The sequence below is a fragment of the Amblyomma americanum genome, chromosome 1 (genome assembly GCF_052857255.1).
Source record: "Amblyomma americanum isolate KBUSLIRL-KWMA chromosome 1, ASM5285725v1, whole genome shotgun sequence".
NCBI classification, from domain to species: domain Eukaryota; kingdom Metazoa; phylum Arthropoda; class Arachnida; order Ixodida; family Ixodidae; genus Amblyomma; species Amblyomma americanum.
The window spans coordinates 192,313,559-192,341,023 of record NC_135497.1 but is presented as its reverse complement, the minus strand read 5'-3'; the positions used below and the strand labels follow the sequence as shown (position 1 = coordinate 192,341,023).

General features: G+C 49.7%; 1 protein-coding gene across 1 annotated transcript in view; it reads left to right on the top strand.

Annotated features, from left to right (window-relative positions):
• Drgx (Dorsal root ganglia homeobox) overlaps window positions 1-7,826 on the top strand; it is a 35,482-nt gene extending 27,656 nt beyond the window's left edge. Inside the window, exons 6-7 of the mRNA XM_077628355.1 lie at window positions 888-1,117; window positions 5,749-7,826. Of these exons, the coding sequence (XP_077484481.1) occupies window positions 888-1,117; window positions 5,749-6,158 (640 nt within the window). The 3' untranslated portion in view covers window positions 6,159-7,826. The remainder of the gene's footprint in view (window positions 1-887; window positions 1,118-5,748) is intronic.
• The last annotated feature ends 19,639 nt before the right edge of the window (window positions 7,827-27,465 follow it).

The window sequence follows — 27,465 nt, the reverse complement described above, 5'->3', positions numbered from 1 at the left end:
TTCAGGCGGCACTCTTAATACGTACTGATGGCGAAAAAACTAAGCTAAAGGCGTTATGCCGGCATCCTGGCAATCTGGCTGTTCAGCTCCTCTGTATACAATTATATAGTTCCTCATCGCCAGTGTCAAAAGTTGATTTCGATTTCGTCATGCCAGGTTTTCACTTAGAGTACTCAGGGAGTGCTGAAGTAACAGCATAACGCATTTTTCGCAGCTGCACTTCAACCTTGCAAGATGGAAGGTAAGAAGGCTGTGCAGATATTTAAACAAGAAATTTAATTCTTGGAACACTTTTGCTGTCGTCTAGCGAAGGCTATACAGGATCGTAAAACGCAGAATTTTCTTAATAGAGCTTATCGGATGATGAGCATAAAATAAAAAAAAGGAAATAAACTGGATTATAACCAATAAATGCAGAAACGATGAAAGACCATAGGTTCGCGGCCTTCCGCGCTGTAAACACCGCATGCGAGAACCAGACAGCAATTTTGCAGTGAGGGCCTTGCAAGATAAGAGGGCGAAGAATGTAACAGTCGAAATAAGCAAAGTCTAATTGCACTGCATCATTTCCTGATTGAAAGCTATCATGAAGATTAAGTAAAAAAAAAACGAAATTCAAGCAGGCCGCAGGTGGAAACCGTACCCCCAGCATTGAGTACAGCGGCCTGCCGTATTCATTGTCATCTGCTGCACTTCGATGAGCGTGTCATGATTGTACTGAAAAGGAATGCGTGTTTCAACTGGACCACCCTATGCAATCCGCGCAGCAACTCGTGAGGTGTGGTAACGAGCTTTGGATGCACGTAGAGCGTGCACAGCGCCTGCGCGATCTTTGCCCTTTGACTGAAGAGGAATGCGATCAGCTCTAGCGAATACGGTTCCCGCAGGAGTCTGGGCGGGCATGGTGGCGGGCCTCCCAGCGTTGGCGTGGGCGCCGGCAGCGGCGCCGGAGCGGGAGGAGGAGGTGCCGGCGGCTGCTCAGCTCCAGACTCACTGCTGGGCCCCCATCCGCGCTTTCCACTGCCGCCCATGTACTTCCCGCCGCACCTGTCGGCGCAGTTCGCTGCGGGGCACGCCGCCGCCGCAGCTGCTGCCGCCGCATCCTTCCCCTTCAAAGGTAAGCGAACGTCGACTTTTTGCAATGATTATTGATTAATGATTGGTTTTGGGGGAAAGGAAATGGCGCAGTATCTGTCTCATATATCGTTGGACACCTGAACCGCGCCGGAAAGAATGGGATAAAGGAGGGAGTGAAAGAAGAAAGGAAGAAAGTGGTGCCGTAGTGGAGGACTCCGGAATAATTTCGACCACCTGGGGATCTTTAACGTGCACTGACATCGCACAGCACACGGGCGCCTTAGTGTTTTGCCTCCATAAAAACGCAGCCGCCGCGGTCGGGTTCGAACCCGGGAACTCCGGATCAGTAGTCGAGCGCCCTAACCACTGAGCCACCGCGGCGGGGCTCAAAACAGAATCTGCGGCGCCATCTTTGCGTGCGTGTATGTACGCGCGGCTGTTAAATTCATTACTTCACTCAACCAGAACGTGTCCCGCGAACTTACCCACGTGGAGAGATTCGTGATCTGGCGTGAATATGCAAGGAGCTTCTTCGTGCATCGAAAATGCCAACTTTGTAAAAGTAGGCGTTCTTAACAGGATCTTTCACTTTTGTAGCGTGTAAGCGAACATATTAAGACGACTTGAGGAGGTCAAGCTACCAGTGAACTTCTATCTTTGGACATTCCGCTTTGGCTCAGTCGCGTTTTGCTGCCCAATGGCGTTCTGCTGATGTGGTCCAGTTCGCGGAGGCGATCAAAGCCGCGCGCAGTAATCGCATCTCGAATGGAGGCGAAATGCTGAAACGCCCGGGCACTGACACTTCGGTATAAGTTACGGGAGCCCAGTCGGTTAAAATTAATTCGGAGTGTTTCTCTCATATCCATACGACGTGCTTAATTTGGCACCATAAATTTGTTAATCAATGTACAGTCAGGCTGAAAAGTCTCTGGACCACGTATTACTCAAATGAAGCCGATAACTCTGCTATTAGCCGGCGGCTGGAGACCACACTAGTGGACGTGAAAGAGAAAATTTTGTTCTTTCATCTCCGCAAGTGTAGTCGCCAGCCGTCGGCTAATACTAGAGCTATGGGTTTCGTTTGAATAACTCGTGGTCCAGAGACTTTTGACCCCGGCCGACTGCACCCTTTAAAATATTCAGAAGCTATCTTGGGAGTCTATCTTACTGTGACTGCTGCTAGAAAATATTCTTTTTGCACTACTACTCTCTCTTTTACTGACAGGCGCAGTTAGACAGTTGAGCTTGTGTAATGAAACATCCTCTTTTTAAAAATTAATATTTGTTCAGTGCGCAAGCAGTTTAATCTATTTCGCATTCTCGGAATATAGTGCACAGTGCGTCGGCTCAGACAGACTAGGGCACAGACAAGAAGAATCAGAACGGACAAGGAGCGGCATTACCGCATTTTCGTGCTAGTACATGTGAGGTACCATACAGAACTTTTTCTTTAATCTACGAACAGCTTGTTCATCATTTTAGGCAGCGACAAAACAGAAGTTGCTCACCAACAACGTATTCGCCCCAGATAGTAGCTCGAGAATTTTGAAGTCATATGACCTGAACACTGGCAGCTTGCGCAAGACAACCATGTCTTTCTGACGCGCTGCATGTGCGCAAAAAATGTAGAGTAAGGGAAGATTGCAATCTCCGCAAAAAGGGGGTTACGAACGAGTGCGATGAACCATGTGCGCGCACCGCAGCCATGGTTTCACCGAGGAACACGTAAAGATCCGTAAACACGCGATTAAAGAAATGTACTTCTAAAGTCGTGGTATGACGGCGTCGTAAACGCCATTCGATAAGCATGAGTTTTTGCATTTGTTGTTATATTAGAGGTGTTAACGGCGAAACCTACATTGTCATAACAGGACAAGACCCGAAAGCGTGCTTCAGCAGAGTTGTACTTACGCTAAAGAAAACGTAACGTTTGATTAGCCGAATTTCAATCACATGGCAGAGAAAATTGCGCAAAACAAATTTTCCGCCACCTGTATGCCGTTCGCGAAAATTTGAAAAACGTTGTTCGTATCGGTTCACGCTACTCTAGGTCTGATTCGTCGCATAGCTATGCGCTCTTGTGGCGCACGTGCTCATACGGCCCGCCAGCTTGTGCGCTCTATCCTTCAGCCACGGATAGTATATCAGGCACAATTTCAACGTCTCACCCGCAGACAGTGGGACTCCCTTGAAGCTATCAATCGTGAGGCTATGCGCGTCAGAACATATCTGCCTCGTTTAACATCCATACCTGTGCTACAGGAGTTCGCACAACTTAATACACTCAGTGAAATCATCGACCAACGGGTGGCAAATAGAACTCGAAAACAGTCTCTCAAACTTCATCGTTTAAAGACCCTTCCACCGTGGTCCTATTGCCAGCTCACTGACAATCGCCCCACTGTTTCCCCGTCGGTATCAGCAGCGTATCTGCCTGAAGGGTGCATATTATACACGGATGCATCACATTCTGCAGAGAGGGAAGTTACTGCTGTGTATAGTCCATCTCATCCGAATCTCAACTCTCGCGCGACGTATACTGCGGATACGCGCACTCCCCTGGCATTGGAACTTCAAGCCACTTACAATGCCATTGATTCCCTTCCGCTCGTTCCAACATTCAATACAGTTCACATTTACACCGACTCCCGCGCCGCCCTTAAACAGCTTAAGGCTGTTCGACGAACGTTCCAGATTTCACAATCTATTCATGTGCTCTGCGCAAAGTATCCATGTCCTGTGCGCATACACTGGATTCGCGGCCATGCCCAGGATCCACATAACATTCAAGCGGATGCTATGACTCATCTTCATACATTAGACGATCCGCCACCTTCCCCTCTTCCTCAATATCCGTTCCTGTCCCATGTTTCCGATTCCGAAGTTCTGCGCCAGCGAACGCGCGCTCTAATTCCTCCGTGTTCGCACCCTCTCCCCCGTAGTCTTACTCGGCAGGAGCAGGTATCCGTGCGCCGGATTCGGGCAGGGGCGGCTCTGGCACCATCTGTCCGTCATCGGTGGCGTGCCAAAGATCTGCCAGTACCTGACAGGTGCCCTCACTGTAGCGCTGCACCGGACATTTGTGATGTTCGGCACTTGTTGTGGACGTGCCCAGAGACGGCTGCTATCAGAAAACGGCTCCTCAGGGAGGTGGGCCTGCGGTGGAACCGCGAAAGTGACTTCGTGAAGTGGACAATGGACAACCGTTTCATTAACAACCTCTGCGACTACCTCAGCGCAACGGTTCTTCACTCCTTCTTTTAAATTTCAATCCCGTGCATTCCTTCCCCCCCCCCCCCCCCTTTCCTTTTTTCAACGAATGCCTCATGGCACACTTCTCGAATAAAAAAAAAAGAGTGCGCGGAAATTGATTACCAACACTGCGGCCGTCGCGCGATGGCCTCCTGAGTGTTTGGTAGTTCACTACTTTATGGGTGCTGGCTATGCACTGCGCTGTTTTGCATTAGAGGCCACATGTGTACCCCTTCTTAACGCTTGTGCCGATCCTTTGAACATGGGGCCATATTTTGTAAGGATTCTTTTTATGATTGGTCCTTTTGCCTCTTTGCCAATAGTTAGCTCCGCGTTTGATACCGAGGCCGGCGATTGACCTTCTGGCTAGCTAACATCCCTCACGTCATTTATTTGCAGCGAACAGTGGTCGAGGGCAAGAAAACGATCGAATTGGCAAAAGAATTGTTGCAATATACTGCCGCTCGGTTCTCAACGTTAATTGGGGGGGGGGGGGGGGTTGCCTGCCCAGCAAAACACGAAACACATCCCCCGCAGTGGTTGGCCTTTTGCTGATGAGCACGGGGTCTCTGGTTCGAGCCCAGCCACGGCGGTCTCATTTCGAAGGAGCCGAAATGCAAAACCTCTCATGTACTGAGATTTCAGTGCAAGTTAAAGATCCCCAGAGGTCGAGGATGTGGTGTTCTTCATAGCCCACATTGTAGCTTTGGCACGTTAAAATTCATGAGAGAGTTTCAGCATAGCGGAGCGTAGCATAGCGGAGCGCCTGGCGGGTGTTAGCTAGGCATGCGCAGTGTCAGAGGCGCGTCGCCATCTGGCCACGGCGCATGCGCACCTGGCACCCGAATGGTACGGTACACGTCTTCACTAGTACGTCTCCTCTATGCGAAAGCTCTCGTTGATCATTGAATCAGCACACGATCATATCTCCTGGGGATTCCGAAACCGAAGAAGGGATTCCGAAAGTTCAGGGGGGATTAAAGGGCCCTGTTCCAAGTGCAGGCGCAGGTATTCGGTATTTAGAAGAATGCGCAGGAATTCGGTAGTATATTGTCGCTGGCTGTGCTCAGAGGTGGAGCTTCATTAACGGACACCCATTGTGCTCATTGACATTCACCTGCCGCTGCGCCAACAGGAGCAATATCGGACAGGAAAGATACGGTGCGCCTTCGATTGCTGATTTCGTCCGAACAAATGGGCAAACACAAATGTTTTTGCACACTTTGTTTTGAGTCTTTGAAGTGCTGTGAGGAAACCCCTGAGAGCAGACTTACCGGCGCGAACTTTCCTCTGTAGTGCAAGCTTATTCCACTTCAACCTCCCTACTTTGTTGCCGCTGTCAGCGCCCGAGCATCGCGTAGCTGCAACACGTGCTGTGAAACGCCCTCGCCGTTAACCCGCGGCTTCCCTCTTGCGCAGGCATGCACCCCCTGTGCGCCTGCTGCGTCGCCAAGAGCCACGGTACGCCGCCGCACCAGGCGCCCGCGCACGCGGCGGCACCGCCCCACCACGCGGCCTCCTCCGACAGCCACCACGCTGCCGCGGCCCTCAGCCAATTGGGGGCCGCCGCCAGCGCAGCGGCCGCCGGCGCTAGCGGCGGCGGCAGCAGCGCCATCATCACTTCAGGCGCGCCAGCGCTCTCTGGCACCGCCGGCCGAAACGCCAGCGGTGCCTCCAGCGGCAACGGCGGCTCGGACGAAGTCACCACGACCAGCAGCGTGTCTGAGCTGCGGCGCAAGGCCCGCGAGCACTCGCAGGCGGTCATGCTTCAATCAGCGGCCATGCTGAAGCCGCCGCCGCCGACAGCCACAGCCTCGGAAAGCGCTTAGGCCCCATTGACGCAGCGCAGCGTAGCATACTAGCAGACACGAATCGGCGCTTGCTGTGACCGTGTAGCGTGATGTAGATTGCATACAACTTCGATATGGGCTGGAATGCTGGAAGCTGTGGCACGCGGCGAGCATCGTGTTCGGTCGGCATAATGGCAATAGTGTCGAGCAAGTCTTAACGGTTGTCGGGCACTAGAAATAAAGCCATTTGTGAATGTAGAAGAAGGCAAAAATATACCTGGTGCATTTATCTGTTCTAGGAGTGCTACTGGAAGAATCTGTGTGCAGCCGCGACTACTTTACGCGATGGGCACAAGGAGAACATCTGAGAAGAGAATTGATGGAAAATTAATCTGTTTTGTAGACTCCGAAGCAGGTCGACACTAGCGTTCACACGGCCTCACATAGGTTAAGCGGCCGATTAGTTTAGCCACTCGGCTACGTCGGAGCATTCACACTACCTCCTCTTGTTTGAAAGAAACAGGTAAAGAGACGTAAGAGAACAGAGAGAACGTAGTTTAATTGGATGATTACGAAGCCCACACAACCATCGCCTGGTAGACACGCGGGCACAGCTATTTTTATTTTAGCTGGCATTATGAGTGAAGCCTGCCTCGTTTACAAATTTGTAGGCATGTAAGTTGCCCTGGCGATTACCTTACGTACACAAGCACAAAAATTGCTAAACAAGTCGCGGTCACTTCAGTGACAGACCGTGCTATTGTGAAAGAACAATTGCACTGTGTTAACAGTTCAAAGGGTTAAGTATGGAGCATCGCAATGAACGCAGCGCGACTGACATTGTTGGCGCGAGCACGGTGATGATTATTAGTTTCTTTTGGTTGGAGCTGCCATCAACATCCTTGCGCGCACAGACCAAACACAAGATGTCGCAGTCTTTTCTTTCAGTCAGCTTTCTGAGCGCCCAGTGAGTTTGTTTCGTGTTCAGGAGCTTGTCTTGTCACGAAGCGCAGATATCGGGCGCCGGAAGAAATGGCAATGGAATCTGTTCGAGCCACACTTGAAGCAGCCAGGGTTGATTCACTATTCATGGTGCCCCGATTCCAAGCTGAACTATTAATTGTAATGAAGCTTATCGTCGCGGTGATTCAGTAGATGGGACATTCGCCTGCTGAGCAAGAGTATGTGGGTGTAATGCACAATACAGAGACGCAAACAATCCTATTAAATATTTTAAATTTAACGAGAAGTTTCGTTATAATTCTTTAAGAAAAATGCGGTAAACAGCGAGGTTACACACTAGAAATTGCTTGTTGTGGCAAAAATAACAACAGCGAAAATATTCCACTTGATTCCAGAACTATGGCCAGTTACCCGGGTCGGGGAATTCGGTGCGTATTTGTTTCCTTCGCGCGAACGTTTGAACGTGAGTCCCAGCCTTAAGGAACCACAATCAGCGTCGCATAGCCACCTTCTAAACCGCATTGGTGCATTAAGTTAGATGTCGCGCATTTCGAGTTCTTTGTGGACATTCTTAATGTCCTCAACTGTACTTTTGGTTACAGAGACGGTACCTGAAACCGTAGATTGAACACGAAGGCAGACACCAACCAGAAATGGCGCCGATCATGAGTGTCAATAATAAAACTCCATGCGTACCAATTCCTTGCAGGAAATCGGGGGAAAGAGTGCAAGATTCGCTTTTCGAAACAATGTGCAAGTGGGGCGGGGGGGGGGGGGGGGTACGGAAACCGAGTTATTCGGCTTGGAAGCAATGTGCGTTTTTTCTCGATAAATCAATTCGCGGGAGCTACTAATACAGAGAGAAGGTTGGACTGTTGACATCTACTCCATTATTGACGCAGCCAGGCATTTGGGCTGTGCTGCTCAGAACTCCTCCAGGAGACATAAAAGACGAGAGAGCAGCGTTTTGCAAGCGGGTACACCAAGATCTAAACTCTGCTCCTCAGTGTGCTCGGTCATCGGTGATCGGATCACATAGCTATTGATTTGACCCTCCATGGAACGGTATATGTCCCGGGTATAAATCTTTGCGTGTGGCTTCGCAAGTGGAAAACGCGGATGGATGGTGCCATGCAAAGTTTTGATGCGAAGGCTTCCGCATCATTAGCCGCCTCGCACCTTGAGAGTGCTTCGGAGGCGCGTTGAACGTGAAGTCAAACTAGGCTCTGCATGTGACCTTACTATCACGTCGTCATAAGCTAAGTGTACGAAGCGTCGCGTAAAGGTCAGTAGCTGCTCTTTAGCGTTGCCTGAGGCCAGAAAATTCAAATTCGTTCTGTTCACTACTACAAATACAGTGCAAGCTTCCTTTATTTCAGTAGCTGGCCTCGGTATATTCGTTCGGACTGCGTCTCAACAAGCAGCCGCCCAGATTTACGCAGGCACTTTCTGTTACCTGTTCCTAAAAAAAGTAAGAAACACAGGACACTAAAGAAAAGAAAACATTTCGCAAACACAAGCGTCAAAGCACCAGGATAGAAACTTACGTTAGGTTTGTGCACGACTGGAGTGCAACTTGTTGCGGTGCTCAAGCACCCGAGACGAAGAAGTGCACCTGTTTAAAGCGACAATGAAGCAGACAGTGTATACCACAAAAAAACAACAAAAAACAGCATCGTTCGAGTTCGTTTTCCTCAGTGAACATTTATTTTCTTTTGCTGACTACCCTAGCAAGAATTAATGCTAACTGCAACAAGAAAAATAAAAAAAAGTAGAGCAGCTTTTTTTACGCCTTCGCTTACGCCGACAAGTTAGGGATCTGTTCTTCGCACCCCCCACCTCTACATCGCTAAGTTATTTCTCTTCCAGGTTTTTAGTTTTAGGGAAATGTAGTTTTGTGCTCGCTTAGTGCCAAAATAAATACGCGTGCGGGGTTTGGACAAATTCGGCGCGAAGAGCCGTGAACCTTGCGCCTTCTGCCCCAAAGAATCGTGCGCAGTGTTTCCCAATTTATCAGCAGCGGGCTGTGTCTCGAGCCGTCACTCCTGAGCAAATGGGCAGAGGCAGCCCTACTTCCGCTCTCCCGGATCTCTTCCGCTTGTCTCAGTGACCTAATTTCAAACTAGACAGTCCGTTATCTAGCCACCACTCGCTATATCTTGGACCCACGCCCTATTCCCAGTGCCCCTCGAACCATGTACATACAAGCCTGCGAAACGCGACTGCCTGCGACGCAGCCATGTTCTGTTCCTTGGCATCGTTTCACGTTGTAATTGTATAGAAATGGCGAAATAAATTGCTTCGAAAACGAATGAACAATGCGTTTGGTCAGTCGTTTCTTGCATGCGGATAACGGCGTCGTTGCTTGCCATTCGGAGCAGCCCAGATGGCTAGTTCACAGTAAAAAGTGGTAATAAAAAAACCCGAGTTGTATCTTATTTCTCATTTTCCCTCATTTACCATATCACAGTTTCATAAAACAAGCAACCTATAAAAAAAATGAAAAATGCCTAGCCGACATGAAAAAATCGCGGCTGGCTTATTCGAACATAGCGCATGATCTAATCATTGGGCAGTTGATTACATTTTGCTTGGCTGCGGTTGTCCGTGATTTCTTGCTTAACCTCAAGAAAGCTTGCACCACTAGCGGCAGTGCGCTCCTAAAATGGCTGGCGGTAAGAGCAACTGCGGACAAGCATTTTTTGAGTGGTACAGGGCGTTTTTTCCAGTCGCCGAATTACATTTCCAAGTCTGAACAAACTTCTCTACCCAAGGCACAGCGAAAACGACTGCCAAGAGGACGACCACGACGAAGAGAAATAGGTTCACGTTCCGTAATCTTTTTGTCGATGGCGAGAGAGAGCGAGAAACTCTTTAATGAAAAATCAGAGAATTTAGCCGGTGTTTAAAAATCGCTGGCATGCTACTCTGCTTTGGGAAGAGAATTTGGGGAGATAAAAACGGAGAAAGAGCGGTGCGGAAAAGGTAAAATAAAAGAAATAAAAAGAGGGGAACAGGAAATGTGGCCATTAAATGCGTACTAAGGTGCATCGGCGAGTAATGATGTAACACATGAAATGATGAAGTGCATAGTCTGACAAATGGACTAACAAAGTTCTCTGCTTGAATAATGCATGAGGGTAACATGCAAATTGAAATTAGAGCTAGCCAAGATGTCTAATGCCATTTGAATATGCAAACAAAAAGTTCATTGCATGTCCCTGTTGCCTAAGGCAGGCTAAGGGACCTTGAACACGGTCCATTGTTAGAGGCACTGGGGAGACCTCCTCCATGCTATATTCATAGTACAGAAGCTCGTCAGCATTTGCAGGGCACTCAAGCAGGGTATGTTCCACAGTTTCGATCGAGCCGCAGTTGTCACAAAGCGGACTGCTCATTTGACCGAAGCGGTATCGCAAGCCGTTTGTAAATGCAGCGCTCAGGCGAAGCCGTCATAAAGTGTTTCCGGATGGCGAGGAATTGCGGGTGGGAGTCTTGATGTGAGGTGGGGGTCGATTGAGCAAAGAAATTCGTAGCGATGTGTCGACAAGCTCCAGAGCCGATACGTTTCTTCGGAAGGAAATCTTTTAGCCATTTGGGAGGCATCAGATTTCGTGAAGAATGTCCGAATGTATCTCCGATGTTGGTGGCCTTTACTGACCGCTTCATCTGCTTTTTCAATGACGAGAATGCCACAGTGTGCTGGCATCCATTGAAATGTTATGCAGTGACCTGCGGCAATAGCCAAACGATGTAGATACCCGATGTCAAGAGAAACGAGCTCATGATTGGTTTTGTTCAGCAGGTTGGACAGGATCTGTAGAGATGCTCTGGAGTCAGTAAAGATAACCCATCGACCGGGGGTTCAGCGCAGGATACAGGAAACAGTTTATTTAATGCCGTGAAGCTCAGCTGTCGTGGAGGGTGTCTTCGGCTGCAGCCGGTAAAAAAAGGACAGTGCTTGTTGAGGGCACATAAAGGCCACAGGAAGAAGTTTCTTAAGTAGTTGACCCGTCGGTGAAGATGAGGGTGTGCTGAGTATATTCCTCGGTTAAGCAGGCTAGAGCACCTTGTAGAAGGGCTGCCTGTGTCATGGGGCTCTTTGCATACACACCTGGAACAAACTTCACCTTTAGAGGCAAGAGTCTCCAGGGGGAAAAGGTCAGAGGTAGTAGTTTCTGCGGCTGATTAATAGTAGGGAGGGGCAAGCGTTGCACAGCTGATGGCGCACCGGTTTGCGAAGTAATGCGGAAGTAAGGGGAAAATTGGAGGGGACGCTTGAACTCCACCTGAAGGGCTATGACGCGACAGCCTTAATGGGCTAACTCCCATATATGCGGAATTGATCGCCGCCTACTTCCCATTCATAGATCCCTGGGAGCGCTCATTCCACTCCAGGCGCAGTGATGAAGTAGTTAAGCGATGCGTTACTGCCCTGGGATGGCAGGTGCTGCCACCGGGAGGGCTTTGTGGGACCCACGTTGCTCTTCCCGAGCGACCTCTCGCGGCCAAACATTAATTTAACTGCCACCTGCCGCCTGCCACGGTGCTCAGTTCGCGTCCACAATCCGGTGGGCAGTTTGTGATGACTCCAAAAGGTTACGTCACCTAGGTGGCCATCTCCTTTAGGTTGCTTCTCTGGGGATTTTTCGCTTACGGTCAACGACACCGACGAGAACGCCGGAGTTTCTGTGACACGAACTCCTGAACCTTATCGCGTTAAGAATCGATCCGAATTGTCTTGAAGCTGTGTATTCCGGATCTTTTCTGACACAACAGTGATGCGAAAACAAAATTTATTCATTCTCAGTTACAACGACCATAGCTTCAAATGCTTGTTGCAATGGCAACGCGAAATGCGGTACGAAAAGACAGAATCGCAGAAGTTCAAATAAACAGCTGCGCTAAGGTTACGAAATGGTGTGTTGGAGTTTAAACATATACTGAACGTCAAAAGGTGTTAGGTACGAGTTAGAATAAATAAACACATGGTACGTTTAAAACAAAATGCCTACTATTATACGCGTTACTCTTTCGAAGTCCTCGCCAGTCGTAACTATTACGCCTGTGATGGCCCACGATCCTAACAAAATGTCTTTTAAGTGGAATTCTTCACTCCCTGCTGTGGCTCAGCGGCTAGGGCGTTCTGCTCGTGCCCGGTCCGATACCCGGCATCGGCGGCCACTTTTACAAGGATACGAAGCAAACACATGCCCGTGTATACTGAGTTATTAAACGTGTGCTGAGGTGATTCGGTGAAGTTAGAGACCGACAGCAAAGAGTAAGGGATCGGTGGGACATGTGTTGATATTTGTTGGAGTCCTGAGGTGCACTTTAAAAATCCTGGGTCTGCAAAATTAATCCGGGGTCGTCTGCTGCAACGTGTCTTCACAGCCACAGCCTACGACTTAGGTAAGTTCAAAGTCATTAATTGGTACCTGTATCATAATTCAGTCTGATCATCGTGAGACTAGGAAGGAAGAGTTTGTTTCCACTGATAACATTCCTAGTAATTAAGACGACCGCTGCTGCCACCTTTGTCGCGTATACCAGGTGTGCCAGCTCAGTGTAACTAGGCTTTGAAAAAAGACGGAGCGTCCCAGGCGAGTGAAACTCCTGCCGTGTGGCCCAGTTTGCAGCAATTTCTTTTTCACTTTGAAAAGTTAGGTAATAATTAAATACGCTGCAATTAGCTAACTTTTTACATATTGGTTCCGGATCGGGGTATGTAGGTCGTAATGAAAAACAGTAGACTGAAATATTCGCAACATGGCACCATTTTGGCTTTTTTTTTTACCGGGCTATAATATAGCCCGCGAAATGCGAAAACTACCACGGGATAGCGATGCCGCTTCAGAGCCCCAAGGCGCGCTGTTCGAGTACAAAACCTGTTGATCTTCGAAACGCTCTCCCCGACGGGGCCTTGTGTTTGCAGTGGCCGCAAGGTGAGCACCAGCAACTGCTAACCTATTGGCGGGCTTTCTTTTCGGGCCAGTAAACAAATTTACGTCAATGGCAATTTGTTGTAAACATTTAAATCTGATGTTTTTCAAGGCGACCTACAACTTCCAATTTGAAACTTTTGTTCCGAAGGCAGTAATTAAAACGTTAACTAATTATATGCACTAACTAACTATGAAGCACGAAAAAATACTGCAGACTAGGCAACATCTCCTTGAACAGCAGTCAGTTTGATTCACTCGCTTGGGACACTCAGTCTTTTTGTAAACGCTTGGTCATATTTAGCTGAGCCACCAGGTATACAGACTGCGCTTCGCTAGTGAACCTTGAAATATATTTTCATACTTTTATATTTCTCACATTCCAAATTTTTTCACTTAACTCTCTTCAAAGTGACGCGTATAAAAGCCGCCGCACTCTTGTCAGCTGCAAAGCCGCCTGGCATCGGCGAATGAACGAACCGCTGTCACCTCTTTAGCACAGCAGCAACGCTCATCCATTCCGGACAGATTCAAAGTGCCCATTCCGCTGCGGAAAAAAAAAGCGATACAGCAGCTACCCGCTCACGAACAGAATGGATGCTTCTCTGACTCCACGTGTTTCGAAGGGGATATGAATAACTCAATCGCTCTGCTGGCGCCCACTAGTCAACACGCGTTGCTCAGGGCAGGAGAGAGCGCGCGCACGCGTTGCCGCGCTTCCGCTGAATCAGCCCCTTAGCGCACGTAGTACGGACGACCGCAGAGAGCGTTGTGCAGGATCACAAGCATGCGAGCACAAGCGAATGGGCGCCGCTCGAGCGGGAGGAGCGCTGACCGAAGAGAGCTCGCGGCTCCCGACAGAGCGGGGACGCATAGGCGGAAGAGGGGGGGAGCAGGCGCTAGCCCGGAACGCCGTTGAAAAGGGAACAAAACGGCCGCCGCGGTCCCCTCCTTTAGACAGCCGGCGCGCCTGGCTGCCTGCCTGCCTGCCTGGCCGACACTACGGTTCGTTGAAATATACCGATACCTACTTTTGTTCCCTCTGCCCCAGCGCCACCTCAGTAAAGAGTGTTTTTCCTTTACAGCCGACCGACCCGCTGCGTACGTTCACAGTTGGCGGTTGTGATGAGGATTTTTTTTTAAGTGAATGAAATGCATGGTACGTCGGATTCCGATCCGCGTATGAGATTTTTTTTTTTTTGGTAAGAAAGGTTTGGTTTATTGAGGTTTAACGTCCTAAAGCGACTCAAGCTATGAGAGACGCCGTAGTGAAGGGCTCCGGAGATTTCGACCAACCGTGTTTCTTTAACGCGCACTAACATCGCACACTACAAGGGCCCCTAGCCTCCATCGACATTCGACCGCCGCGGCCGGGATCGAACCCGCGTCTTTCCGGCCAGCAGCCAAGCACCATAACCACTCAGCCACCGCAGCGGCCATTTTTGCTAACATATCAAGGCCTTTACAATATGTGGACTTTGCTGTGGGCACACTATAACGTAAAGCTTTTTCAGAAGCAGCGGAGTGAGTTCCACCGGTTGTTGACAGGCAGCACTCATACTAAGCTGGAGAAAGCGGCCCTAGCGGGATAGGTTCCTGTGATGCATCCATTGGCAACACCAGCGGCGTAAAAAGTTGGTCAGGAAACTGCCTAGTGCGCGCACCACTATGATGACCGGGGCTTCAGCTGCCGCGATTGCAAGTGGTTCAGGCAGCTCTTTTATCTCTTTACCAAGCCATGCGCACCGCCCACGAGCTCTTAGCCGACTTACCATGGACACGCACATTGCGTAGACATAACAGTACTGGGCTGAAGAAGTGAGTTTAAGTGAAAGACAGTCACACATGATCCCGTGTCTTGAAACGTCTCTGCAGCGCAAACTTGTTCGAGATGAGCACATACCATCAAGTCCAGAGAAGCGCTTTGCTCAGCCGACTGTTCATGAGCGAAGTGTTAAAGCAATGAAAAGCTTAAGCTGCACAATTGAAAAAAATATACGCTCACTGACCAAGTCAAAGTTTAATGAAACATACTGACGGTTAGGAAGCCCTACAGCCTCCTTGTTCGCAATGGGCAGCCCATTGTGAACAAGGAAGCCATAGGGCTTTCGAAACGTCAGTATATATGCGTTTCATTAAACTTTGACTTGGTCAGTGAGCCTATATTTTTTCATTACTCCACCACCTCACAGACGATGTTTCGTCGAACTCTTGACTACAAGCTACACAATTAAAGTGTGTCAAAAGAACGATAGCTTGCATTTAGCACAATACAGTTCACACGGAGGAATAAGCCAGCAACCAGATGAGATGTATACTGTTGCCTTCGTTCCTTACAAACTACAGATGTAGGACAGTATTATTAACGCTTTGCCACTGCGGAATATTAATTTAGACGTCATAAATGCTGCATAGCTACTATGCGCAGATTCGGCGCCGTAGCATATGTCGAAGTAGTTGTCTATGGCGTACTGCAAGCATGTCGCAATTGGAAAGCGCAGGGAATAATTATTACTTGAAATATCAAGGACTAGTTCATACAATTTACTCGCGGAGCTCTCGATGAGTACTTCGTAGAGATTTCAACACAGATGCGCTTGCGCTAACGTAGCAATGCTCGTGCCATATGACCAGAGTTTGCATGTTTCAGTATAAACCAAAAAAAAGCGATAACAGTGGGCCGAACTCAAGTTCTGAAACTCAGTTTTAACCGGATAACGTCAACACCCATTGCGTGCGCGCCACAGCTAGCCGGCTATTGAGTCGGGGTTAGGAGAAAATTAGCAAAGTACAGAAGTCAGAGAAATGACCAGACGGCTGTACCTTTGAATGAAGTGGCGCAGTTGTGCGTTTTGAGGCATAGCTTACACGCCTCTGTTCATCGGGAGGCTCCACCTCTGTGCCGATAGTTCGAAGCGCTGTTTGTCATTGTGATCACTCGCTTAAGGCAGTTACTTGGTTAGGTAGATTTCTCCGCGGCATGTATAAGCACACAATCACTCTGAACAATGCACACGAGTCACATATAGGTTTAATATGCTCTGGCTACCCCGGAGCTTAATCGGCCGTTTCGTCGCTGCCGTTGGCACGCATAACACGGGATGCCCCACGCCATCAGTCAACATAGCACACCACTCGCGTGTGCGTGTGCGCATGTGTGTGCGTGCGCGTGTGTGTGTGTGCTTGTGTGCGTGTGTGTGTGCGTGCGTGTGTGTGCGTGGGCTTGTGTGTATGTGCGTGTGTGTGTGTGTGTGCTTGTGTGGGTGTGTGTGTGCGTGCGTGCGTGCGCGTGTGCGTGCATGTGTGTATGTGTGTGTGCTTGTGTGTGTGCGTGTGTGTGCGTGCGTGTGCGTGCGTGTGTGTGCGTGCGTGCGTGTGTGTGTGTGAGAGAGAGAGAGAGAGGTTGCTCGGGAACTCAAGCAACCCCTTGTTGCTGTGCTAGTAGGTGCATAGTTCTATGTACAAACGTCAGCGCAAAATAAGACACATTCACAAGAAAGGTGGACAAGACAAGGCGCTACTGGCAACAGATTTTTATTGACGAAAACACATCCAGATTGCTCGCGAAGAGCAACCTGGGCCTCACAAGCCCCATCGGTGGCACCACCTGCCACCGCAGGGCAGTGGCGCATCGCTTAACCGCTGCACCACTGGGCCAGGAGTGGTATGAGGACTCACAGGGATCTATGAGTGTAAAGTAGACAATGATCAATTCTGCACATATGAGTATTAACCCATTAGCTATCGCGTTCCATCCTTAAGGCGGATCAGCGTGCAGATGGGAAGGAGTGCGACGGCGTCGGGGCGGCACCTACGTAAAGCCATGCAGAGGTAGAATTGCCAACTGCGTGGGGGGCTTCGGGTTACATCACGTCGCGTGGCGACTGCGTTCACAATGTGAGCGGGCGAGCTTGCGCCTTCTCACACGTAAGCTGTCTGTAGTGTCTCTGCCGCCTTTTTTTTTTATCTGACAGCTCCGACAGCAGGGGGCTTTTTCCCATTGCGTCTTTGAATTCGATTTCGCCATCACTTTTTCGCTTCGCTTACGCGTGGGCTTCTGGTGGGGAAGGTGGGTGGAGATCGCAAGTGGGTCTGTGGCAGGCTTCTCTCTGGGACGATTAGTGAGTGGAGGATTCTGGAGAATGGAGGCTCCAATCCCTTGCTATCACAAGGCGACGTCGAGATTTTGCGGAATAGCACTACTGATACTGATCCAGTAAAACACTTGTGTGCTGTGCGATGTCAGCACACTGTAAGGATTGTTGTCAAAATTAAACCGTAGCCATTAACTGCAGCGTGTCAGTAGGTCATAAGCAGCTTCGGGGCTTTAAACTCAACGGACTAACTACCAACCAGCTCGTGCTATATGTAATAAAACAACATCGTCGCCATGTGTATGTGGTTTGAATAACTCTGGAGGCACTGCGAATTCTGTAATTTTTTGAAGTGCCGCATGTTCCTGAGAGTCGTTGCCCCCAAGGCCGCCACCAGCACATGGTGTTTTTGCGCAAAGCCCGCACTAGCACAGCACTCACGCCGGACGCAGGAGCACGCTGGCAGAGCACGCTGGCGGAGCGACGACTCCTTTCGAAGGCGAACGTGGCGCGATTAACGTGCACACAAATGAACAGCTCTGCTTGCAACATAGCTGAAACGACAATCAAGCCCTCGTTTTGGCAGCGCCCTATGCTCGGGAGGCTGCAGTGGAAGCACCAGGTCCATGTCGCCAGCATCTAATAAATAAGAGCGGACTTGTCCCTTAGCGGAGGCTGGATGGGCCTTGAGGCGGTTTTGCGCCTTTGCCGGGGAATCGCTCATTTTTCACGTGGGACGAGATCATCACCATTGCCGGTCACCATCGTAGAGCGACATTACCGCCAATGAAAAATGTCTAAAAACAACAACAAAACGCGTGCGAATAGTTTGTACACGAACCAAAACCGAAACAATGTGCATTGTGCTATTCCACTGTTAAAGCGAACGCGCCTAAAGGAATGATGCTTATATTATTCCGAGGTGACTGGACAGAAAAAAAAAATGAAGAGCAGGGGTATTGAGCAGTCCACACGACTTCGAGGACAACATTTGTGCAAGAAAACGGCTGCCCTGCGGAGGTAGATGTCTAATTATTGCAATTTTAATTCGGAAATACGTGATAGGAGCACTTAGTTGCTGTAAACGCTGAGGAAATCTCCGCGAGTGAACACACCATCTTTTAGCTGCGACATTTAAAAGCTTCTCGCTATGCACTATATTTGTCACTCACTCACTCACTCGATCAATAAATCGATCGATCGATCAATCAACCAATCAATCAATCAATCAATCAATCAATCAATCAATCAATCAATCAATCAATCAATCAATCGATCAAATCAATCAATCATTCAATCAATCAATCAATCAATCACTCAATCAATCAGTCAGTCAGTCAATCAATCAATCAATCGATCGATCGATCGACCGATCAATCAATCGATCGATCAAATCAATCAATCATTCAATCAATCAATCAATCAATCAGTCAATCAATCAATCAATCAGGCGAAGCTTCAAAAGGGCCATTTCAAGCTGATGACGAGATCACGAGACAAAAGAATGTTCAGAGTAATGCGATAAACTTGCACGGCAGCAAAGTTGCGAGCAATGCACGCACGCACACGCGCGCGCGCGCACACACAAATGCCGAGCCACCAGCAGCAACGGGGACTAACCACGCATGGCCTCGAGGGTCCCATTACAAGCGGTGCATGATTGCAGAATGATTTACTCGGTATGAGCGCCCCACTTCAGTTTTCGGGTTTCACATATTGAATCGACGCTTCGGAAGAGTACTCGACGGCACTCAAGCATCAACCAGCGCGGGGAGAGACTGCAGAGGAAGGGCATGGCTGGAGCACAAAAGGCGCAGCGGGGGTACGCAGCCGGAGGGGTGGTCCCCATCCGGTCTATTTGTATGTCTGCGCTCAACGCCAATATGCACCGCAGACGAGAGACGTGGGGGGTGAAGCCCACCCGCTGCGATCCGCGGGAACAGGACGCTGTCGCAAATAGCATCGATGGTGTGATACATTTACACAGTACCCCCACTACGGCGTTTTTCAATGACGCTGCTCTGTATTTGTTGTTCTGCTTACAAAACCTAGCATGTTTTTGCCTATAATGTTCCGTACTACTCGCAACTACGTGTATTCGCCGAGAGCGCAAACGTTGTGCGCGCATGCTACTTGAACTGTGTAACTCTCGCGGCGACAGCACCTGAGTCAAATATAATGACTGGCAGACATATAGCAACAACGTTCACTCAGGTGAGCATCAACTAAGGAATTGAGTTCGGACTGTTCAAGCGACTGCAAATTTCAGTGGCTGCTTATGTTGAATTTCTCTGCTCATTTATCTTCGCTGACCTCTGGCAGGCGGAGTCGCTCAATACGAAAACTTTTCTTATATTCAAGGCTTTGGAAACGATTCCTTTGGATGGAAAACACTGAGTGTGCAGTAACTTCTACAACTTCCGAGTCACGTGAGAACGAAATAGGTAAGAAAACAAGTGCTATACGAAAGGTAAGCGGTAGTTGCGGTATAATAGAAATGTATTCTACAAGCTCTAACGGAATTCCGAGGAAAAGCTACTGCTTGGTTTAAATTATTTGACTGGGTAGTACACACTGGCCTCGTTGTCAGGCATGTCCTCCTAATACATTTTTTATGTTTGATAGAAACTTAAAAAAGGCACATGTTTTTACGCGCATTAGATTAGGTGTAGGTTGAAATACAAGCCTGTTAGAAATTTACTCTCTGGCTGGAACCTGAAGAACAAAATTTGATACAAATATTTCGATATAAAGCTGTTTGATTGGAAGGTTAGAAGAGAAAAATAGAGTCAGTGGGAGAAAATAATAATGCATTGTTCTGAGAGCTGTCGTGTCAGAGCCTAAAGCAGCACAATTACATCGTATTTGATCATCATGGCAAGCAAAGCTCACACACTGGCGCATATGACGCGCAGGTGCAAACCATCAGTGAAAATGTTAAAAACACAGCTGACTAATGTGGAAGTTATAATAAAAGCAGTGTCACAAGTAAAATCGGCTTTGATAAAACTGAGTGGTCACTGGGCTACGGCCGGTAGAGCTTATGAAAACGGCATTCTTTCCTCATAAGAATTTGAAGCTTGATCTCGCTCAGTGAGTCTATAGAGGCCGTAGAGACTGTTGAACTCTCGCTGCCGTGCACCACCTCACAATCTTTTGAATTCCTTTCGTGAACACCACAGTGTGCATATACCATGTCTGATAAAAACGACTCATCGATACACGAATACAAACGCGATAAGAACGCTGTATACACACAGGGAAGTCCATAAAACAGAAAATATACGGCCATGTTCAGGCCTCACTTGCTTCACTTTCCATCATGTATCAAACAGAGAGATTTGATGTTGAGCGAAAACACTTTTACAGAATGTCTTAAAGGGACTATGCAATAAATTAATTGAGATTACGTAAATCCGACGAGAGATAGGCATTTCATCACTCGTCACCACAGTGCAAGAATTTTTGAGTTAGCATCAATAACAGCGAAGATATTGACGATTAAAAATTACGCTCCTCCTCTCCCCCCTCAACTCGTACACGAGGAGCACCAGAAAATAAATAAAGAAAACAGCTCTGGGACTGGGCCCCGCCCATGAATATATTATCCGCTGACGTTTATTTTGCAACTTCCGGTTGTCGCTCCTAGCCCCCCAGCAGCAGCGTCGGCGGCGTGGCGGCATCTCTCCGGTCTCTTCGCCTTCCTGGATTGCGGCGCACGTCGGGTTTCTTTGCTTGTCATCTGTGGTAATTAGCAGTAATAAGCCTGGACCTCGAGGTGCGACTGCTCGCTTTTACGGCCGCGATGGGCATCGAGCCCTATGCGTGCCCACGAAGAGCCGTGCGAGTGGCTCCGGAATTCCCGACAGAAGGAGGCGGCAGAGGAATATTGAAGCCATATGCGCGAAGGCAATGCCCTGGCTCGCGCTTGCCTGAGAGGGTCGCGCGGTGGCACGAGCAGACGATTTTCACGGCTACCGGAAGTGTGCCCGTGACGTCGTGGCTGCCGTGGCTCCAGCGAATGAGAGCGTGTGGTGGCCTGGCTCAGTTCTGAAGACGTATACTTGGTGTGAATGCTTCTTAGCATCATTTCTTAGAAATGAAAACATTTACAAGTGACTTTTTATTCGTTGCATAGTCCCTTTAAAGCAACAACCTTCGATGAAGCGACGCCGTTGAGACATAGATGCCATGTCGCGGTTATGAAGTTAACGCGTCATATCTCCCACGCAAGTGTGCATTTACAGAGGTGACAGAAATCCCTCAAATGTTCAGGTAATTGTTCTTTTAGCCAGTTTCGTGAATGGACAAAAAGGGGGAAAGGAATGAGGGATCGTCAGGCTAAAAGTGCGAAATAAGGCAACATTCATTGAAACTGAGAGAGGAATAGGGAAAGATACCGTTTTTCTTGGTGACGTTGATTATAATAGTAAAGAAATTGCGGGATTTTTTCAGAAGGAAAGAAGATAAAAAATAAAAAACCCACAGGATGGTTGCCACTTTGTAACGCGACATTCAGCGACAGTTGTTGAAGTAATTTTCTCCCTCATTTTTCCACGCCTACCCCTCTCCCAGATGTTCCCGTGGAAACCACCCCCCGTTGCGCATTCCTCCGCTCTCGCCATACTCTCTTCCTCCCACAGAATCACCCTACTGACAGTAATCACCTTCCGGTTATCTACTTCCTCTCGCCATTCTCTCCTTTCACGGCAACCACCTTTTGATTGGTTCCCACGGCAACCCCTCTCCGGTTGCACATTCTTACAGTCTCGCCACATCCTCCTCCTCAGACAGTATCTCCCGGAGGTGATTCCTTGGCAACCACTCTCCAGTTGCGCATCCCTCCGCTCCCGCTATGCTCTCCTTCCACGGTAACCAACCTTCGGGTGGTTCCCATGGCAACCCATCCCTGGCTGCACATTGTTAAGCTCTCGCCACATCCTCCTCCTTCGACAGTATATTTCGGAGGGTGATCTCTAGGCAACCACTCTCCGGTTGCACATTCCTCCGCTCTCGCCATACTTTCCTTCCACGGTAACCGCCCTTCTGGTGGTTCCCATGGCAACCCCTCTCCGGTTGCATATTGTTACACTCTCGCCACACCCTTCTCCTCCGACTGTATCTCCCGGAGGGTGATTTCCTTGCAAACCACTCTCCATATCCTTCTCCTCCGACAGTTACCCCTGGAGAGTGGTTTCCTTGGCAACCAACCTCCGGTTGCGCATTCCTCACACTCGCCATACCCTCCTCCTTCCATGGTAAGCCTCTTCCTTCATCCACGGCAACCTCCCCTAGTATGGTTTCAGTGGTAACCAACCTCCGGTTACGAATTGCTTCGCTCTCGCCATACTCCCCTTCTTTCTTCCACGGTAACTACTGTTAAGAACACAGGACTACAACCGGGGACGACTTTGCACGCGTGACCTCTCGTGAACTGTCAACAGACGCGCTTCAAAGAGGAGCCAGCGTGGAGCCATCATTTTGAGCGCCGTCACGCGGCGGCGTCAACAGCGGAAGGGTCTCCGTTTGGTTGCGGCAGCTTTGACGAAGCGGACGTTCGGCTGCGTGACCACTGGGGGTATTTACGTCGTTGGGGAAAGGAGCCTTCTCCCCCGTACGGAACAACGGCGGCCGTCTCCCTTCGTCTCCATGAAGCACCGGGGCTCAAAGTTGGTGGCCTTGCTGGGCGCAGTACTTCCAGGTAACACTGGTCAACGACCGATGCCTCCAGGGCCGGCTATCCATGGTGTTGCATCTCCATCACCACCAATGTTGCTCGGAGGCTGCGGCGTATCGACATAGCTGCCGGAAGAGCGGGCCCTTGCCACTAAAAGAGCAGCGAGAGAGCACCGGTACCACCTTCTGCGGTGGGCGGCTCCCCAGGACATATGTGTCACCACTTTAGTGGCTATTGAAATGCAGTAAGGTTCCCCGAATAGGGACCTGGGGGTGTCCAACCGTATTTAGCAGCTGTACGGCATGTGTGAGAGGAACGCCTGATTTCTGCTTGTTTTGCAAACGCACTTTGCGTACGCCTGTAAATATGTAAATTAAACCCCGTGTAAACTCCTCTCCTCGAAGCCATTACTCCTCGTCGCACCATAGTAGCAGCTTTTCGAGAGAGGACCCCTGGACGTCGACCTGGCCAAGACGACCTAGGCGAACCAAGGGCCCACATCTAACACTGCCATCCGAAAAGTTCCGGTGGTGGCCCCTTCTCCGGTTAAGCATTCCTCCGCTCTTGTCATTCCCTCCTCCTTCCACGGTACCTACCCACCGGTGACGCCGACTAATACTACTACTATTTCTACGTCACTGATTTCCGCTGGTCCGCTAACTTCGGTTTGCGAGCAGCGATTCGCGATATACCTAGCAGACTTTCACAGCTGGAGTCCTTCACAGACGACACTTCCTTTTTTTTTACTTCTCTAGCGGAATGTTTTCCATCAATACTCCCTGTACCCAAGCACGCACAGCGTAAGAAACTATCACGGTAAGACGCTGTAAGAAAGCGACAAACAGCTTCACGGAACTGGCTTGCATGGCCGCGTTTCCTCCTGTAGCGTTTTAACGCGCTTAATGGAACACCATGTAAGCTTTGGCTCTTGAGACTCACAGGGAGCATGGGGGCAGCAATCCGGGTGGTTCTCCAAGAGTAGAACATAGGATATTTATGTAGTTGTCATTGGAGTAAGTGCTATCGCTTGCTCTGCAGAGGACCGCTTACCTCATCATCGTCTTCTGCCACGCCGAGTACGATAGCCAGCACGGCAATACTTTGCAAAACGGCGCAGCAGTAACAGTAGTTCTCAGCCGCTATGTACCCTAGAATTTAGCCATATTGAGGGATACTCTGGACAACAGCGCGCCCGCGCGAGGCTTTCCGCTCGCACAGGCCGCAGGGCTCCAGAACCGAGAGTTAGGCCGCGCTGCCGTCTGCTATTTTCTTCTTTCGTGTGAACGCTTGCCGCGGAAGGGCGGATCACGCATCGGACGTTACGTTAACGATCGATCCGCGATGCGGCCCGTCGGGTGATTTGACCTGCTTAATGCAGAGTCGCAGCACCGCGGCTATCGAGAACCGTAAATGACGCCGAAAAATTGTATCTGGCTTGTCAAACGCATCGGTGAACTGACGCGTCGTTGGTGACTGACAATCACCATGATGAGCGGGTTCATGCTGCCAGAAACTGTGTAGTATTATATATTATAATTCGTGACGCTCCGACTGGGTATTAGAGCATTCTAGACTAGCGAATGAACGTTTGCGCAAAGTAAACACAAACATCTTGTGGGACTTATGCTTATGTCACATCATTCAACGTCCGCAAATGCAGACGCCAACCCAACAATAGAGGCGTTGTTTTGCAGGGTTAGCGTTGCCGAATTTGCACGCTCAGCGTGAAAATGTGGTGACAACCTTCCAAACGAGAGCCGCCCGCTTCAGCTGAACAAGCAGTCGTTGCAGTCGTTGCAGGCGTTTGCAGTCGTTGCAGGCGCTTGCCGGTAAATGCTGGTGTTGTTGCCTTTCGCTATGAAAGCCACCGCGTTGCCTCAGTAGTTATGGTTCTCGGCTGCTGACCAGAAAGACGCGGGTTCGATCCCCGCCGCGGCAGTCGCATTTCGATGGCAGCGAAATGCTAGAGGATCATGTACTGTGCGATGTCACCGCACGTTAAAGAAACCCTGGTGGTAGGAATTTTCCGGAGCTCTCTAATACCACGTCTAGCTCTGACAGCCTAAGTCGCTTTGGGACATTAAACCTCGTAACAACAAACTTACGCTTGCGCTATGATTGATCTTTGTAAAGAACCGGTTTCTTAAAATGATCCTGGGCCCACACTGGGCATGAGGAGATGGAAGCATAGATTCGAGAAATAAATTTTAGATATATTTAATTATATCAACTGACTTCATGCCGCTTACAGGACTTGTTGGGTTCGCCGTTTCTGGGGTTGTGTCGGAGTGGCATGACACGGACTCAATGAAGGCCTCGATGAAGGGCTGGATGTCTGCCGCGGCCATGCTGGAGATGCCTTGCAGTTGCACTGCATTCGTCTTCGGCTGGTAGTTCTACTCCGAGCTCAGGCTTGGGAACGCGTTGGCGGAAGCCGATCTAAACCAACGGCTAGACTCTGGGCTCTCAGGTCTTGGCGCCGCCCCGGTCTTCTGCCTTGCTTTCCTCCGACTGCCTGGTCCGCTGGCTCCGACTGCTGTCCTCCCTGTTCCTCCAGCCGGCTCCTTCTTTTCAGACCTGAGTTCCTTTGTTCTGCCGCTCCTCCTTCTCCGCAGATGCTTGCCGCTGTCCTCCTTCTCCTCCGCGGCCGCTGCCTTTGTCAACTCCCCCTTCCATTCCCGATGGAGTCGCAATTGACCAGGCCAATCACGACCCGTTCGAATGGAGCCGTCGGCAGCTGCAAAATATGGTAACTTGTGTCGTCTTCCTCTCAGCCCGTCTCTCGCTCTGCTTCCAGCCATGCCAAAATGTGGGAATCCTTCCGCGGGGACACGATGCCAGGATGGCGCTGTCAGCAGCCTCCAGAAAAGTCACTGACCAGGGTGAGGGTCTTAACCACATAATATGTCCTTCCGGAGGCTTCTATACTTTTCTCTTAGACCACAGTGCAACCGTGAACGCTGTTCGTATGCTGCGCTGGGCTTCAGTGGTGTTCGACAGCCATCGCTACCTCGGAGACCTTCTGTTTCAAAAGCGTACTATAGTCTTGCTGCTCGGTACCGTACCCTTTCGAACAAAATGACTAATTTGCAAGGTACTTCAAGCACCCGTATGGCCTGGGTGCATTCCTCGACGCTGTAACGGAAACTCGACATCTCATTCTCAGTGCTTCATAATGGCCACTTGCGGTACCCCATGCCAGTTGTAGAATTTTCAAGAATTAAGGGTAAACCAAAGTGGTAAAGAAAACAAGGAGGAAAGGGAGAAGGTGAAGCGGTGCAGTGCTACTGGCACCCGAAGAGCAGTAATTAGGTGTTCTTCTCGCTGCTGCACTTTACAGGGTGAAACTAATAAGTACGAACCCTGAGAGCAACGCCAGCGGCTGCACTCTTCAGAAACGGTGCCCCGACACAGATGGCGTGCGCCGTGCACGCGCTAGTCGACAGCGGCAAGCTGCCAAGACTCCGGCCGCGCCACTTTGGAGCGCGTAATCACATAGCATTAATTATGGACGAAGAAGGCCCCGGGATCGCTGCGGTGGCGGCAACGGCGCGCACAGTGCGTCGCAGATGTGGGTAACTCGGTTGCGGCCGCATGCAGCGCTAACTCGATTGGCCGCGCGCGCCTCGCCTCGAGCAGGTGTGCCGCACGCCGGCGCCCGCCTGGCCATCAATCCATTTACATTAGCCCCCGGCGCCACTGCCTCCGCCGCCCGGCAGTTATTACGCACCCGTCTGTTGGGCGCCGCGCCGTCTTGTCTTGGGACACGCTGGGCCGGAGAGACGTCCGGGTTGCGTGCGCCCGCCTGCGCGCGCCACGCTCGTCGGTGGCCTGAAGCTGGCTTTCCGACCTTTCTAAACCAACAGCGCGAGCATTTCTCCCCTTCTGTCCTATGATTGCCTCTATGAGTTGCTGTATTTCTCCCGTGCGCGGCCAATGTTTCCAGGCTTTGCTTCCTGTTTTTCTGTGAAAGCAAATAAAGGGGAAGAAAGAGGGTGCGAAGCAGCAATGGCACGAGCTTGCTTGCAGGGTTGTCGTGGCAACAATGTGCGCGTGGGTTCGGGCTGTTCTCATTAAGAGCACGTGCTTGAAATGCCATTTCATATATTTTTCACGGTGAGACAAAGAGAATAAAATTTTACGCCGACAGCAACGGTGGAAAGTGAGCCACATGGTGTCCAAGAATCGCCAAACCAAGCGCCATTTACACGTTAAGCATCAAGGAGGTGCGTACGCTTTGTGTTAAGCTAGTTTCTAAGCATGACCGTTCCCGTTTGTTCCACAAAAACTAAAATCTTACATCCATGCCATATCACCGGACGTTAAGCGCGAAGTCTAATAATTTGACCTGCGTCCTAACGAAAACAAAAAACTAGACTTATATCCTCAGGCGACTCGGTAGACTCTCTTCCTGCATGCTATGAATAAATACTTCCTAGACCAGCATCCCCATGATCCGCTTAATCACTATGTGCAGCAGGACAGGACCGCAAGTAATGAAAAAGTGTCAATGTGCAAAGCATGCTTGCAGTATATACTAGAGGGTCGCCGTCTCTGTGAATCGATTAACTCTGATTCCAGCACGCACATTTCTACTTTCAGCTACAGTGAATCGTCATTGAACAACGCATGACGAGCAGATAATGGCAACAATTTGTATCTTTAATAAA